The following is a 16995-nucleotide window of genomic DNA, read 5'->3' as shown; positions in this document are numbered from 1 at the left end:
CTTTTATTGTATCGATTACTCATAAGCTCATTAGTAACCACACACACAAATGTATAAATGTCCACATGAGTCTTTGAATCTATGCTCTGGCCCATTTTCCTGGGCTCAGTCAGGATTTACCTACTGATACTGCTAATCAAAGCATATGCTTTAATTAAGCATATATTATTATTCTACCTAGAGTAAAATAAAACAGGCTCATGAAATAGCTAACTGTTCTTTCCAGAAGTAGACATTTGCCTTTATGTATGCCAGTTTACCTACTTCCAGATTGCCTTTCCCAAAGGCAGTTTAAAATTTATACATTTGGGGATCCCTGGGTGGCGCAGTGGTTTGGCGCCTGCCTTTGGCCCAGGGCGCCATCCTGGAGACTCAGGATTGAATCCCACGTCAGGCTCCCGGTGCATGGAGCCTGCTTCTCCCTCTGCCTGTGTCTCTGCCTCTCTCTCTCTCTCTGTGACTATCATAAAAAAAAAAAAAAATTATACATTTGGAAGTCTGTACTGTAAATAACACCTTAGAGCAGATGCTCCGAAAATACTGACCCCACAAATGAGTGACTTAGTGATTTAGCAGGTTACCAAGTTCAAAGAAACCCCCTGACCTGTTCCAGTCAGAAGATATACATGGAACATGAGGATGGTGAAATCCTTCCTTTGCCTGTCAATGAGAATCTGAGCTTGGCTACATGTGGGCTAGAAAATTTGGGTTTTCTTACTCTTTTTTTTTTTTAGGTTAGCTCGTGCTAATGTCTCCTGCCCTTTTGACAGTGTATGTACTGAGCATACATACCTTTCTTGAGCAGAGTGAGGTGTGTTGACCGTGACACAAACACAGGCGTGAGCATGCCAGTAGTTCCTGTTATTAGAGTTGAGATTGATGTCCCCAGGGCTGTCTTCCCCTTGTGGGTAAGGTCCCTGATATCCTCTTTGCCTTTGTTTGGGGGAATGGCCATAGGTTTGGAGTAAGCCGCAGATCACCAGCCTCCATCGACCGACAGAACACCCAGTCAGATATTGGTGGCAGCGGGAAATCCACGCCCAGCTGGCAAAGAAGTGAGGATAGCATTGCTGACCAATTGGGTAAGTAACTAATTCCTACAAGAAGCAAGCTGCTTTTATACCCAGGTGACTTTTGGCCACCTATTGACGATGTCATTAAAGCCTTCTGTGATAGAATACAGTCTTGGTTAATGTGAATAAGAATTAAGTCTCAGTTGGATTATGTATGAGTAAGGGCAGCAAATCCAGCCTGAGAGAGAAGTCAAGGAAATCTAGGTGACCCCCCCCCAGTTTGAAACTAGAAAGGGCATAAGAATTATTTTGATCACCGAGATTAAAATGCCAGACTGCCAAACCACATGTGTCCTAGGTATCCCCCTCGGCCCTTGTTTGTTTGTTTGTTGTTGCCTACTATAAGAAGCGCCCTGAGAGAATTGTTGGTATTCTTAATGTCAAGTTAAAAAAAAAAAAAAAAAAAGCAAAAAAGAGCTTTACAAAGTGGGAAAGAAATGCAGTTGCTGTTCAGTCACATCTGTAGTGTGATTAGGATCTCTCTCCTCCCTCCTGTGCTGTTCCCCCACCACCGCCGCCCCCCCCCCCCCCGCTCTGCTATTAAGCTGTCAGCTGAGGACATGTCTTGTAGTATAAAACAGCTGGATGGGAAAGATTTGCATTAGTGAGCTCTCATTTGGATTTCTGCATAGCCCTTTCTCTACATGCATTTCTTCTACAGTGACACTGTAACACTAGTTGATACCATAAACTTTTGCCATGAAACAAGACTAAGTCTCAGAACAGTAGCATCAAGGATTTAGTGTCAACAGAGTTGACACATCAGGAACCTGAATCTGGACTGTCGGGTGGGGAACCTTTATCCTATCTCTAGTAGCATTTCCACCGCACAGGTAAAAAGAAATAAATTTCAGGGCTGAAAAAGGTAAAATTTTAAGGCAAAGACCTATCTCTTTTATCTTTTTTGAAACTACATTATTTTGCTCTGTTTTAATGACTTTTCCCTTGTAAATGTACTAATAACCGCAAACGTAGAAAGGAGTGGAGACGTGTTTAGCTAAGACAGGAAATGAGGAGGAGAAATGTAATTCTCAGGTTCTGAAGATTTGCTTTGTTCCAGTAACTTCAGTGAGATGTGCCTTGTTACTGAAGCCATCTGTCATTCCCCACTGTCACAGCTCCCACCCCCAACATAGAAAACCTGAGCATTTTCCGATCTGCTGTTCTGCTCTTGACAGAATGTTTTTAATCCCATATGTTTTGATACTGTTGAGATGGTAACGACACATATGAAAAGGATCCCTTCTTCAACATGACTTTAGCAGCTTTTTTTGGCTCGTAGCGCGGGCTCCGAACAGAGCTGCCAGCAAGCCCTTTGTACAGCTCGGTGCCACACTTCCCACTCATGTGAAGTCACTAAGGTATCTTGGGACTGGAAAGGGTAATTATGAGCTTTGTCCTAGACCCATATTCATTCTTTCACGTAAACCTCCCTCCAGTCTTTTTTACTTTGCACCTACTCTCATTTGGTGGTGTCCCACCCTTAATAGATTAATAGATGAGACTCTGAAATTAATATCAGTGACTCTTTTTAACATGTTTGTTCATCCTTTTAGTAAGATACACCTTTTTTTTTTCTTTGAAGTAAGATATCCCAGAACCTGCCAGAGAAGCCTTTTTACCAACTGGTGGCCTTTCTCTATCCAAAATCGAAGGCTTCAAATAAAATGTTAAAATATTTTTTCCTAACTTTTTTTATTCCACCATTCTAGAGAAATGACCAAGCTTTCTCTAACTGGCACATCAGCCAGAATTTGGGGCTTGGTTGGTATAAGCCATGCTAGGGAGAAATCAAGAAAAATCATTGTTCTGTTCTCGTTACTTGGCACACTGTATACAGAATGTATCAAGGGCCAATCCTTTATACATTAAATTTGTAAGAACGATTCTCTAATGACTTTCAGGTCACTGAGTGAAAATGCTGAGGAGACTTTTATTTGTTAGCCAGACCCACCTGTCTTTGTACATCCGTGTGTGACAGACTGGTGCCCTGGTGGAAATGAGTTGAGCTTAATTGGCTCACCCATCTCAGCGGATTTCATTTTTCTGCCTCTGCTGTTGGAGATGGTTGAGAGTCAGAGTAAAAGAGGATGTCGCCCCGTCCTTTACGTTTAGGAATGGTGTTGCAGAAGTGCAGAACTGTTGCCGTTAGCTATCGGTGTGTTAAAGAAGCCTATATCGCTTACCTTTTACCTTTGGAACCCCATCTTGAACGCCAGCTTGGAGTCCAAAAGGAAGCAATTGTCTTAAGTAAACTAGTTGCTGTGTGTCTTTTCTGTTGTGCTTAGCTTACAGTTATAGAGGACCTCAGGATTTCAATTCTTTTGTCCTCGAGCAGCATGAATATACAGGTAAAATATTTCCAAAGTGTCCTGGTAAGTAACACGTGATTGCATCCGTGCCTGTCTAGGTAATGTAGACCAAGCTAGGTTAGCCATACTTGGCAATGAATGACTTTCATAAATATAATCCATATATTCTCAACTTGCCCCCAAAACCAAAAGTTGATTCCTAACTTTGCCGCGTTGTTCATGGCCTTTGGTTTGGTGGTACTTGGCTATGCTAATGTGTATGATGTGACACACTGTCACCAGCTGCAAGCTTTACCCATCAGCCACTTAGTTTCTGACATGCTGTCTATTGTGTAAACTCTCAACAAGCTTATCGCTGAAATTCAGAGTTTGCTGGTCAGTGACCTGAGAGATGCAATGGCAAGCCGTCTTCATTTGTCAACATGTGCTTGTACCCGTTTAGTGCCTGCACCATAATGTCCTGTGCTGTATTCCAGAGCCAACGTGCCATCTTCCAGCAGTATCAAAGGTACTGCCTGCGTTCCGAGAGAGCCCCAGTGGGAGGTTAATGCGGCAGGATCCGGTGGTCCATTTGTCTCCAAACAAACAAGGGCATGTAAGTTAACTGTAAAATAATAAAAATGACGAGATTCCTAGCAGTGTAGCGATGTGCAAAGTGAAAATGGCAGAGGTGTGCTTTGCTGTTTGTTCCACATGGTCAAAGAAGTCATCCTGGCAGAAAGTGGAGCATTTGCCATGACCCTGGAATTTCTACTGCCAGTGGCCCTAAGTCTGCTTGAAAATATACTCAAATTCCTCTTTGGTATGCACCTGCCACCCTCACAGATCTGGATGGAAGGCCATGTGATGCAGACACAAGCAGTCCTAAAATGTTGGGAACAGAAATGTGCTAAAAATGGATTTTATTTGCTTATACAGTTGTAAGCATGAGATATGGTTGGAGCATCAGTCAAGGGGACAGACAGCTTCCTGACAACTGCCCTTCCTGCTTCTCTTGTGTAGCTACACACATTTTTGTTTTACCACACCTATACATAATTCCTTATCACTTATGGGTAGAATTAAGAATAAGAGCTTTTGCTCTAGTAAAATGAATATGAAGCTAAAGAAACAGAGCGCATGCCCATGCCTGGGAAGGCACCTTGCACTAGGCTATGTGGTGAGAGATTTACTGAAGGAACGTGATGTTATCATAGTTCTACTCCTAAGTGATAAATTGCCCAATCTGTCAATTTCCCTTCCTTCTTTAACACTGAAGGAACATCATTTACTGATGACACGATAAAATAATATTTTGAATAGATTGGGTTAGATTAAATATATTCTTAAAATTAATTTCACTTGTTTCTTTTTAACTTCTTAAAGTCTGGCTACTATAATGTTTAGGATTACAAATGTGGTTCATGTTGTGTTCCTATAGAAATCTGTTACGTATTTCACACTCTCAGCATATCTCAGTTCGGACTAGCCACGTTAAAAGTGCTCAGCAGCCACACGTGCAAAGGGTCCACCAAAGCCCACAGCACAGATCCAGAGGTGAAGAAGTTCTGTCCTGCAAACATTAAAAATAAATGAAGGCCTTCTAACATAAATGGTGGTGTTGCAAAAAACTAGAGCGGCACCAGTAAAGTCACGGGTTAATTGGTTCTTGTTTAAGAAGACATCTTCAACTTTGAGGTGTAATGTTTGTGTCCTCTCCTACTGCTTCCCTTCCCCTGGGAAGAGCATGTCCCCTCCTCAAGCAATGGACACACACACTTGTAGCTCCTTCTCTCTTCCTTTCACTCTGTCTCCACCAGCTATCCAGGTGTCCTGTCTCCCATCTAATTTAAAATATTGTTTTATTCAGATACCTTTTGAAATATCATTTCTTTGGTGTAAACTATAGAATGTTCTAAACAACTAAGCCACTGTGTAGAAAGGGTTCTATACACATTTTAATTGAAATAATTCACATACCATAATATCCACCCATTTAAAGTATACAGTTCAGTGGGTCTTAGTACATCCACAGAGTTGTGCAACCAACACCATGATCTGACTGCAGAACGCTTTCATCACCCCAAAAAGAAATCCTGTATCCTGAGCCATGCTGGCTCTTCCCAAAATTCCACTCCAAGCACTTGACCACCGGTCATCCACCTTCCATCTCTGTGGACTTGCCTATTCTGGACATTTCATATGAGTGGAATCATACAACATGTGGCATTTTGTGTCTGGCTTCTTTCACTTAGCAAAACATTTTTAAGGCTCATCTGTGTCATAGCATGTATTAGTACTTCACTTCTTTCTATGACTAATATCCCATTGAATGGATATACCACATTTTTTAAAATCCACTCATTGGGTGATGGACATTTGGGTTATTCCTCCATTTTGGGCTATTATGAATAATGCTGCTGGAAATATTCATTTAGAAGGCTTTTCATGAACATATTTTTATCTCTCTTGAATAGATACTAAGATTGGAATTGTAATCATTTTCCCATAGCAGTTGTCCCATTTTACATTCCTACCAACAATGCCGACCATTATTTCCATCTGTCTTTTTGGTTAGAACCATCCTAGTGTGTGAAGTGTTACCTCATTGTGGTGGTGTTTTGTACTTCTCTAGGGACTCAAGATTTTGAGTATCTTTTTATGTGTTTGTTGGCCTTTTGGTACATCTTTGAAGAAATGTCTATTCAAATCCTTTGCCCATTTTTTTAATTGGGTTCCTTGAAGCACAAAAGTTTTTAGTTTTAATGAAATCCAGGTTATTTTTTTCTTTTATCTTTTGTGCTTTTGGTGTCCCATCCAAGAAACCATTCCATAAATAGGTCATGAAGATGGACACGTAGGTTTTCTTCTAAGGGTCTTAGAGTTTTAGCCTCATACATTTAGGCCTTTGATATTTTTTAGTGTATTTTTCTGTGTGGCAAGGATTTAACTTCCATCCTCCCTTTTGCATGCAGATACCCAGTTGTCCTAGCACCATAATTCTCCCCCTCCCCTGCCCAATTGTATTGATTTGGCACCTCTGCATAAATTTTACCTTGAAGGACTCCTTAGAAAGCTGTTTTCTAAATAGCTGCCAATTGGGGAAGGAAAAGGAGATCTCTTTGGGAATAAATCTTATATTCTTCCTTATATTTATTCTGAGTGGAGGACTTTTGGAATCCAGCATACTCTCCGATTAAGGTGATCTCAATACTATTGCTATTTTAGCCAAGTGAATGAAAAATTGATTCTAAAAAAAACCTATTTCTAGCACTCTTTGCCGTGAACATTCTGAATAGGCTTTTCCAGGCATCTCCTATCTTTGGTTTCTATCATTGGAATTTTTGTGCTGTGAGAACCCCATAGCCAGAAACATGCCATGGGGTCTTTGTCCCAGTATTTCTTCCTAGTGTTCAAGAAGCAAAACGTACACTTAGGTCAGTCTTGCTTCCCTTGCAGTCCGATAGCCACTACTCGAGCCACTCCAGCAGCAATACCCTCTCCAGCAATGCATCGAGTGCCCACAGTGATGAGAAGTGGTACGACGGGGACCGCACCGAATCCGAGCTTAACAGCTACAACTATCTGCAAGGCACGTCTGCCGACAGCGGCATTGACACCACCTCCTACGGCCCCAGCCATGGCAGCACAGCCTCCCTGGGGGCCGCCACGTCGTCCCCTCGCTCAGGGCCAGGCAAGGAGAAAGTGGCACCCCTGTGGCACAGTTCCAGCGAAGTGATCGCCGTGGCTGATCGGACTTTAGAGACAGAGGGCCTCGGCCTGGAACGGAAGACCGAGTCCTCCCTGAGCTTGGATATCCACAGCAAGAGCCAGGCCGGCTCAAGCCCCCTGACAAGGGAGAACAGCACTTTCAGCATAAATGATGCTGCTTCCCACACGAGGTAGGTGCCCTCACCTGCCTAGGCCATGCCCAGCCCAGCCCTGACCCGGGTTTCCAGCCTCAGCCTCATCCCACTTCCCTTCGCTCAACACAGTATGAAGAAGGGGTTTTCCTTGCACTGACTGTTATTTTCACGTATGCCTGGTATTTGTCACCAAAATATTTTTTTCCCTGTAATCCTAATGCATTATTTTCAACTGAGGAAGGTTTACGGATTTGGTCTATAAAAACTTTCTTTGTACCAGAATCAGAGAATTTTAGGACTCTGGCTTTCAGGTAATGATAGAGAATGAAACAGTCTTAAGACACTGAAAGAAAATCTTGAGCATATTTTTAAAAGAAAGGGATCTTTTCTAAGACTAATGCATCATTATTTATGATGCTAAACACATCCTTCACGCTGCCTCTCTGTCAGGGAACATCACTTAACCAATGCTTGCATGGTAATTCCTCCTCACGAATTGCCTCCTGACAGTGTGTGTTGAGTTGAGGGTGGGGTGGGGGGTGTCCAGTCTAAGAGTGCAGCTAAAATTAGACATCCCATCTACCTTTCCAAATAGGAAAGCACACATTCTCCTGTAGCCTTGGAGATCTTCTGATAGGCAAAATAAATAGCATTCTTCATTTCCTCTTTTAGATTTGAGCTCCAAATCCAAAATATGACAGGATTCTTCCTTTTTAAGGAAAAAATACTCCACCACTATCTTTCTGAGCCTATGGTGTCTGTGGTGGTTTCACCTTTTACCTTTTATTGTTGTCAGTCATTGATTATTTTTCATGACAGCACCTAACCTTGCTGTCTGCTGGGCTTCCTTTATTATCATGCCCTAAAGAAAAGTAGCAGAGAAACTAAATTTAGTTTTACTTTTCTGCTGGGAATCTAGGCACATAATCTGTCAGTAAACCCCAGATAATCTTAATAACAGAGGATGTACTCTGTTTAATTTGGATTTAACATGATCAGTTAAATATTCAGTCCTCTCATTGTGTCTGTACTGTTACTGATGAGATTCTTGAGCTTCCCGTCTGAAAATGCCGAGTTGGCGTTTGAAGCACTTCACAAGTTTTATTTCTGTTTACACTACCACGTTATCCATCTAAAAACCACATGACCCCCCCTCCCCCCAGCGTAAGCAAAAAGGCAATGGGAAAGTTGTCTTGGTATTCTCGAGTACCAGGCATCCAGTTCCCTTTCCACAATTAAGAAAATGTTTGCTTCAGATAGGTGAAGGAAGTTTTTGGGAAAGTAGAACAGAAAGCTGAGTGAAATACCATAATGATGTACCGTGGACCTAGAGTCCTGTGACAGAATCATGACAATGACTCGCTGTTGAGGACATGCCCCACCATCTCATCAGCGAATCCTGTGCCCTGACTCAGACTGTTTTTCAGTTCTGAATGGTTTCTGTGTTGTTTCTAGGTTTAGCTCAACTCCTGTCTTGTTGGTATTCAGTTCTTTATTTTGAAAGGAGGCTATCTTTTTAAGAATTATACTCCATTTGGGGATCTATCTCTGGTCTAATTTGATGGCAGAAGAAAGTTATGGAAGTCTTACCTGGAATAGCATCCTCATGAAGTAAGGTTGAAAAGGGTTGGACCTCTGAACCCAAAGCACAAGATGTCAGCTGTGCCACCTAACAAACCCCAGGGGATCCAGAGTTCTCCCCCCTGAAAAGGAGGCACCTGGGCTTACATCCTCTGAATGTGCTGACTGGAGCTGCTTGCAGGCCTCAAAGGATTATCTAAATTTTCTGCTTCAAACTGACCATGCAGAAATCATTTAAATCATCATTTGGAAATAACTCTTCTGTTGAAAGTCAAACTTACTGGAGAAGAGAAGAATGTGGCCTTTCAGGGAGGGTGGCAAACCATTCCCCCCCACTGATAGGTTGAGTCACATTCATTTCTAGACTCTGGTAAGCGAGGATGCTTTGTGACTTCAGTCTGTTGATCTTGGCAGAGTGAGCTGGATAATCAGAGCTTTAGCAGACTTCCTTCTCTGGAGGAAGAAGGACTTAGCCACCAAATGCACAGTGCTGGAGAAACTAAAATCACTGCAAATTAGAGTGTTTGTGTCCTCAGAAGACAGGAATAGCAATTAATGTGGAGATCTCTTGACAGTGCATAAAAGAGCTCGTACCTGGGTCTCAGTGACAAAATCTAAATTACAGTGATTAAGTTCCATTGCGTATTTCTGGCTGGGCCGTGTTCCTACCCTTCTGTCCTCCAGTCCCCCCCTGTTGATGATCGTGCAGGTTTTTTGTGGCACCCCAGGAGAACTGCATTAATGTAAGTTGGTAATTACACAGGGTTGTTCTGTTCACATGTCATTAAGAGAAGCCATACACACTGATAACTTCCTACAATTAAAAAGTCTATTAATTGCTCTGAAGTGTTGCTCCCTAGAATATGTATATATTTTCTGTGAAGTTTGGAAATGTAGGGAGAGATTTTTATTTTTTCTTGCAATGGCTATTTCACTTTCAGGTCTTAAACCCCTCCAAAAGAAAGGTTTATGGCAACCATGGGAGAGATGAAGACCATTCTAGTTTTAAAACATTCTTACCAGGGGCTCCAGGGTGGTTCAGTCAGTTAAGCATCCAACTCTTGATCTCAGCTCAGGTCTTGACCTTAGGATCTTAGGTTCAAGCCCCACATTGGGCTCCATGCCCAGCATGAAGCCTGCTTTAAAAAGATTGAAAATAAAAGTTAATAAAAATAAGACTCTTACCAGCTGGGCTCGTCTTAGAGTTCTGGCCTGGGCTGTAGGCAGTGCTGGTTTGTGTGGTGACCAGAGACTCCCTTAGCATAGTGTTCTCATCCTCCATAGCGAGTAGTATTACTGATGTCAGAACTAGATTCAAGACACACATTTTAAAGCTAAAAACCCCACCACAGAGTTGCAAAAACACATTTCTTCTGTAATGACCTGACCTGACCTGACCTATTTCAGCATCCAGGCTTCTACAGCCACCCTCACTTGCCAGCCATTCTGCTGCTTCCTTTTGATTCCTGTAGGCCCCCTTAGAGCTCTGTAGCCAGTGAGCACCTACCCGTGTGATGACGTACTTTCTCCCTGCAACCGCTGGGATTTCTCAGATAAGGGACACCTTATCTGAGGATTTCTCACCCGCTCTGTTCATCCTAAGCACCTTTGCATATCGAGTGCCACTGTGCATATAGTAGGTAGGTGCTCAGTACATCTTGGTCATCAAATAGGGAGAACTTGTTCCTTTAAGTTTCCACTCTGTTGCCTGATGACTCCTCAGAGCCCCCACTAATAATCTAGTTCAAAAAAGACATGAATCCTCAACTCCCGACTACCACTGTATTTCGTACCGTATAGATGTGTCAGTATCTGCACACAGTTATAGTGCTTTTATGTTTAGGTATATGTATATGTTTAAGAGTATACAAAAGTCCCAGTACAGCATGGACTTTTAGTAGAGTCGTCTCTATGTAAGATTTTTTTAATCTGCAAAATACAACCGGGAAGCATTTCAGTAGCTTATATGCAATATCAATCAGTATCTGGATGTAAGTTGGTCGGTGTCTGACATTCACTAGAAGGAGTAAAGTCCAGGGAAAATGCCTGCCCATGCTCATCAGTATGGTTCAATTTCATGAATGTGGTTTTTCTGGTTGACCTAATAAGTTAATTCTTCATGCCAGAAACGCTGTTATGTCTCTTAAGAATAGAGGTAAAGAAGGATTTCTTATATTTAGTTTATGTCAAACGCCAAGACGTGCCTTGGGCTTTTGGAGTACACTGGACCATCTGTGTGTGCAGTAGAGCTGGTGTGTTTAAATCTTGTTCTCTGCCCTCTCTGGTATCTGTATATGTGAAAACTCAGCCTTCTTTGTTTAGAAATTATCCTGTTGTCTTGATCTGTAATACTTCTCTTAAATCTGTCCTGCCTGGAATTTTTTTTTAATTGCTAACAATTAATTGCCTCTCATCGATACTTTTTTCTTAAGGTGAGAGTTTCATCTAAGTTATATGGGCCATTTCAGAATTTAAAAGTGCACCCTCTGGAATGATAAACCCAGAACCTATCTTCAAAACATTGTTGGCTCTGCTTATCGTATGTTTGTGGGTCATTTGCATTAAAATTCCTTCTTTGTGGTCCAACACACAATGGATATTCAGGATTATATTATATTTTGCTTTTATATAGCAGAACTTTAGGTGACCCTGTGCTAAGCTCTAGTGTCCCATTTCTTTCAGTGGGTGATTATTTTATCCAGAATATAGTAAGGTTCAGCTAACCTCAAAGGCGAGAAACAGAACCACTATGGTTGAAATTTCAAGTGAACATTGAGAAAGTGAGATCTCTTTCAAGCCACAGATGTCAGATTGCTCGATGCAGCCCTCACTGCCCCTAAGTTTATCACTACTTTGCTCAGTGATGCAACTAATTCATTCATCCTGTCAATATGAAAAGCCTAAATTCTCCAAATGCCATTAAATCATAAGGCCAAAAGGAATTCTGAAAGAACAGAGTCCATCCCTTATCCTATTAAAACCATCCTACCAGGATGAGAACTTGTCCAACTGCTTCAACATCGGGGAGAGGAGAGAGAATCCCAAAAGAGAGAGTCCACACCCTTTCTGAAGATTTCCAGTGCCGACCATGTCCTCTCCCTCCTCAAAACTTTGTCCCATGTCTCCATATCTGAAATTCCACTCGCTGCAGCTTAAATACACAATTAAGAGATAATAAATGGTTTCTCTGAGCTGAATTTTTTCTAAACATTAAGATTTTTGAAGGCTAAGATTATAAAATTTATAGACACCAGCAAGAGACCATTGGGAAAAAATTTTTTTTTAATTTTGTAACAGCCCTCTACCTCCAGGCAAGTCGAGAGGGATGTTGGGGAAAGTAGATTGGCATCCTGAGATGCAACTGCAAGTCCACTTCTGCCACTGACCAGCGCTCTGGCCAGTTGGGGCATTTCACCACACTTGTCCCTTATCTGTGCTCTCATAAACACCCTGCCTTCTTACTAAATTGTCATTTTTATATGTCTGTGAGAATAAGAAAAGGTTATTGAGTATATTGCAAACTGTAAATGTTCTCTTGAGATGAAAGGTTTTCTGGCATTTCCTTGTTTAAGCTCTCCACCACCCGCCCTAATGAGGCTTATCTTGCTACTTTTCCTTCAACTAACACAACATATCTACCGCAGGTCCTGTGATTATCCTTTATGTGTCTCATTTTACAATTACAGTTTTGCTTCTCAACTTTCGTGCTTTGTGTTCTTTGTTCTTTTTAGATGCCAAACCCGAATGTGACATTCTTATCAGCTGTGCCTAAAAAATGATAATATTTATAGTTCTCTTGTTAGCTCCCTACTTTATAACTAGCTCAGCATTGCAGACTTGTTGAGCTTGTGGTCCACTGTGACCCCTGAAACCTCTCCTAATGTGTATGCCCAGCCACCCATCTCCCTGTGCTTTATATATTAGTGTGCCTTGTACTCATGAAATAACTCCTATTACTTATTTTTATTCTAGTTAACATATAGGGCAATAATTGGTTTCAGGAGTAGAATTCAATGATTCACCCCTTATAGGGCGCAGTGCTCACCATATAAATATCTCATGTTGTAGATGAACAGCTTTCTTTACCACAATTACTTGGATGTCCCCTTTGCCAGCTACATCATTCCCTACTTGTTTCTCCCCGATCCTTTAGAATTAGTGTCTCCTGAAGCCCAGTATTGGACAGAATCGGTAGTGTTGAACATAGTAGGAGCAGGAGTCCTCCTCAATCTCATATCCTCCACTTTATTTGTCACCCGAAGGCTTATTTGTTATTTGTCCAAGTAATCACAGGAAACCCAGTCGGCTCCCCTTCCCTTGGTGTTAAGCCAGCACTCAGCCTTTGCGCAGATTTTGTCATAGTCATTAGGTGACTAATTGCTGGTCTCCCCTTCCTGAAAAGATCATCCTTCGCAGACTGAGGCAGTCTAAAATCTGGCCCTCTGTGTCACGTCTGGATAGTAGACAACCACATGTTTCCTTCGGCAGCACAGTGTGGCCGATGTGTTCCACAGGGGCGGTGGTCTCAACGACAGTGCAGAAATGCAAGACAGCTTCCCAGGCCCTCAGCACTTGGGCACTGGGGTCTTTGTCTCCTGACACTCAGGCTGTTCCATCCTCTGCAAGGTCGACAAGCAGATGTAACTCCCCCTTTGTGACGTGGTACCTGCCGTGACCAGCAGATTGGTCATCCAACAACCTCTCCTATAAAATTTTACCACAGCGGGGAATGTAAAATAACCAGGTTGCAGTGCATTTGGTTCATGGTTTCATTGGATTGAGATTAAAAGTTTGGAAAGACACCATGTTACTACATGTTGAGTAACACTGTCGCCTCTTTTCTCTTTGTATGACGTACCCTGTGTGTGCCTGTGCATGCAACGCTCTTCCATTTCAAAATTTATGTCCTGAAATGACCAAATAAATCAAAGCTTGGTCCCTTTTTAGGAAAGGGGGAATACCCTGTAGTTTATATAAAAAATAAAGTTAGTGGCTTCTTCGTGTGGCATCCAGGAGCACTCTGACCAAATTGTGAGTGGCTCCTGTTTGTCCATACAGTTAAACTCACTCTTGATACCATGAGAAAAGTAGCGGGTATTGTGTTTGTCATGTCCTAACATACCGATTACTTTTCTCTTTTTGTTACATATTACTCACTCATTACATTCTTACCCAAGTCCCGTGGAGAGATCTCATTTGCCATGGGTAAAAGCAGATTGCAGCATATTGAATTAACTTGAAATCTCCAGGATAACGAAACAACCCAGCCACACAGTTCCTCTGTAAAAGTGAGCTGATGGCTTCGTTTTAGTTGTTCTGTAATTAAAGGCACCTCACAGATTCCCAGGGGCAACATGCACGTGCACGGCCCGCTAGGTGGTCCAAGGCCAGCAGGTTAGTCAGCTTCAAGGAGCCCCACCAACATCGGGGCCCGGGGACGAGGCTACAAAAGAAGGAGACCACCATTTTAGAGTGGGAGGAGATGAGAGGCCAACACAGTAGTCCTTAAAACTCTAGGGACATAGGAATCCTTTGGGAGTTCGTTAAACTACAGCTCTCTGGGGCCCTCGAAGATCTGCCACAAGCCAAGGAATCCTCATTTATATAGATTCTTGCAGGTGGCCGCAGGCCATGGCTGGAGGAACACTGCTCTGTGGCTTCACCTTCTTGATCTTGACGATATGAAGTTAAATTTTTGATGAAGTCATAACAGTGTGAATAATTCATCTGATTCCAGCAGTTCTCAATCGGTGTGCACACTTGGGGGAGAGTTGGCAAAAATACATATAACCCAGGCACCACCCCGACTCTATCAGATTAAAATCTCTGGGATTAAGGCCCAAGAATGTGCGCTTTGAAAGCTCCCAGGTGAACCTCTCATGCCTACTTGGAATTAGAGGCCAAGTGAACCAAAGTACTCACCTTGCTTCATGCTGCGAGTTGTATACATTAAAGGAAGAACTGCCTATGAATTATTCATTTGTTTTTGCTTTTACTTTTGTTCCCAAATCTAATCAATCGTTAAGAAGGGCTGTCTTGATTATAACCATTAGTGAATACGAGTGTGCTTTTATTTCACACCTGGGAGCTAGTGCCAGCCATCATGTTCACAGATAAAACCAATAATCGGGTCTGTGGCCTTATTTAAGCAATTATCCTTTTAAGAATACACTTGTAAACAGAAGCATAATCTGTAGATTGGATTATTTCTTTCAATAAAAATAAATCGACACCCAGTTTTAAATACAGCCTGAGTAAAACACACTGTTTTCATGAATAAATCTCTCATACATTTCAAATGAATAGCTAATTTATTTGACAGTTTCTTTCATCACATATTGAATGCCTACAATGGCCAGCGACTGTGGTGGGCATGGAGAATATATGGCAGTGAAAGAGAAAAAGTTCAGCCCTTGTGGGGGTTACATTTAAGTGGGGGAGACAGACACTCGATAAGATAGAGGAGTTAAATAGCACACTCCATACATGCTAAAGAGATACCCTTTGCCCAACAACTATTTCATTGGCAGTCTACTGTATTCTGACATTGTTAGATACACAAAATAAAAATTCTGCCTTCAAAGACTTATAATCTCGTACAAAAACTTACTGAATGCCCCTCAGGGAAATGATACTAATTAAATTCACACAGGAAGCAAAGATCTCTGAAAACTGTATATGCTGTATATATTGCTCTCTCTCTCTCTGATGTTTCCAAGCCTTTTCTATAACTTCCCCTTTTCAGGCAGGCTGGACATTATGGCTAAAACCAGCATAGCTGTTTTGTAAAACATGGAGAAATGATTTTTTTTGTTTTTTTTTCTTATTGTTTTTAAGGAGAAGTGATTTATAAATTAATTGGACTATGCAATTTGCTTTTCTTCTCATGCTAATTATTCCTGTTTTGACCAAACATTTCATCTTTGAAAGCCCCAGCGTTTTGAATGCTCATGCTATCGTATCAAGATTCTTGCTGCAGAGAAATGGAAACGGTGGGCATTTCAAATGCACATCTGGTATGGTGGTTTTCAGGTTATGAGTTAAGGACCACAGCATCAGCTGGGAACAAGTCAGAAGTGCAGATTCCCATGTGCCTGCCAACCTACTCCATCAGAATCCCTGGGGTAGGGTCCTGCAGTCTGTATTTTAACATGCCCAAAATGTGAGCACTAGCTCTAGTAATGCAAAAGCACTTGCATTCGCTGGTGGACGCTAATCAAGGCAGGTAGAGCAAGCAGGTACATGATTATCCAAGACCAGAGGTGTGCATGTTAGGCCCCAATTTGTTGTTTTTCACTTTATGGGAGTCTGCTTCAGACCAGGACCACGGAGGAGGCTTGAGACACCCCGACATCTGTGTTATATGTGTGCATGAGGCTAGGTATAGTCAGGTGGGGAAAGTGCAAACCTGAGATAAGCTCTTGTTCCTAAGTAAGCAATAAACAGCCACCTGCCTGTCCTCTTGTGGCAAATGACCCCAAAGGCTACTGCATGCTTACCACTTAGGAAGCTCCTTTTGATGCTCCTGGAATTACAACGTGTTGCTGATAACCTGTGTCTCTGGTACTGCCCCTCGTACTACTACTGTCCTTACGTCCTTCGCTTCATTTTTCCTTCTGGTTCATCTTGCACTTTTTGTCTGTTTTCCATAACAGACCTATTATTTTGTTCTTGTTGATTTAACGTATGGCATTTGTGGGAGAGTTCTGCATTCCTTTTCTTCATTTTAAAAGCAAACAAATGGGATATTTGTTATCAAGAGGTAAAAACTAAATGAGATTGCATGGCTTTTAAATTTATGTTGCCCTTTGAGGGGTTGTGAGGGTTTTGTTTTTTCTTTCCCTTCCTCTCTAGCTACAAAAATCTCTGGGGAAAAAGGAAACTGTTAGAGCAACCAGAATATGGCTAGTCGTTTCTTCTTATCATATTTTGTGTGTGTGTGAAGTTTGAGCCCGGTACCTCCTCCTAGTTACAAAAATAAAGGAAATGTTTATATCTGATCTGCAGCAATAAGGCTCAGTTATGCGGAGAACCTTCCAGATCACCTTCGTTCTGCTCCCTGTTCCCGTGTTCCATCCTTTGCCCCCTCCCCTCAACCTGTGGCAGAGCCTCATGGACTGATAGGGCCTTCCCCTTTCAGGTCCTCTACTTTTGATTTATTTTTTTGTGGGTGTGTTCTCATTG

At 42.0% G+C, this 16995-nt stretch overlaps 1 protein-coding gene across 12 annotated transcripts in view; it reads left to right on the top strand.

The window, feature by feature from the left end:
- The window catches only part of SIPA1L1 (signal induced proliferation associated 1 like 1), a 372275-nt gene that overhangs the window by 324821 nt on the left and 30459 nt on the right, over positions 1-16995 (top strand). For all 12 annotated transcript variants that reach the window (XM_055303823.1, XM_055303832.1, XM_055303835.1 and 9 more), the window contains 3 exons: positions 958-1082; positions 3862-3980; positions 6824-7266. In XM_055303823.1, coding sequence (XP_055159798.1) covers positions 958-1082; positions 3862-3980; positions 6824-7266 — 687 coding nt within the window. The remainder of the gene's footprint in view (positions 1-957; positions 1083-3861; positions 3981-6823; positions 7267-16995) is intronic.

Source organism: Nyctereutes procyonoides, unplaced genomic scaffold, assembly GCF_905146905.1.
Source record: "Nyctereutes procyonoides isolate TBG_1078 unplaced genomic scaffold, NYPRO_anot_genome, whole genome shotgun sequence".
NCBI lineage: Eukaryota > Metazoa > Chordata > Mammalia > Carnivora > Canidae > Nyctereutes > Nyctereutes procyonoides.
This window is presented reverse-complemented; position numbering and strand designations above follow the sequence as displayed.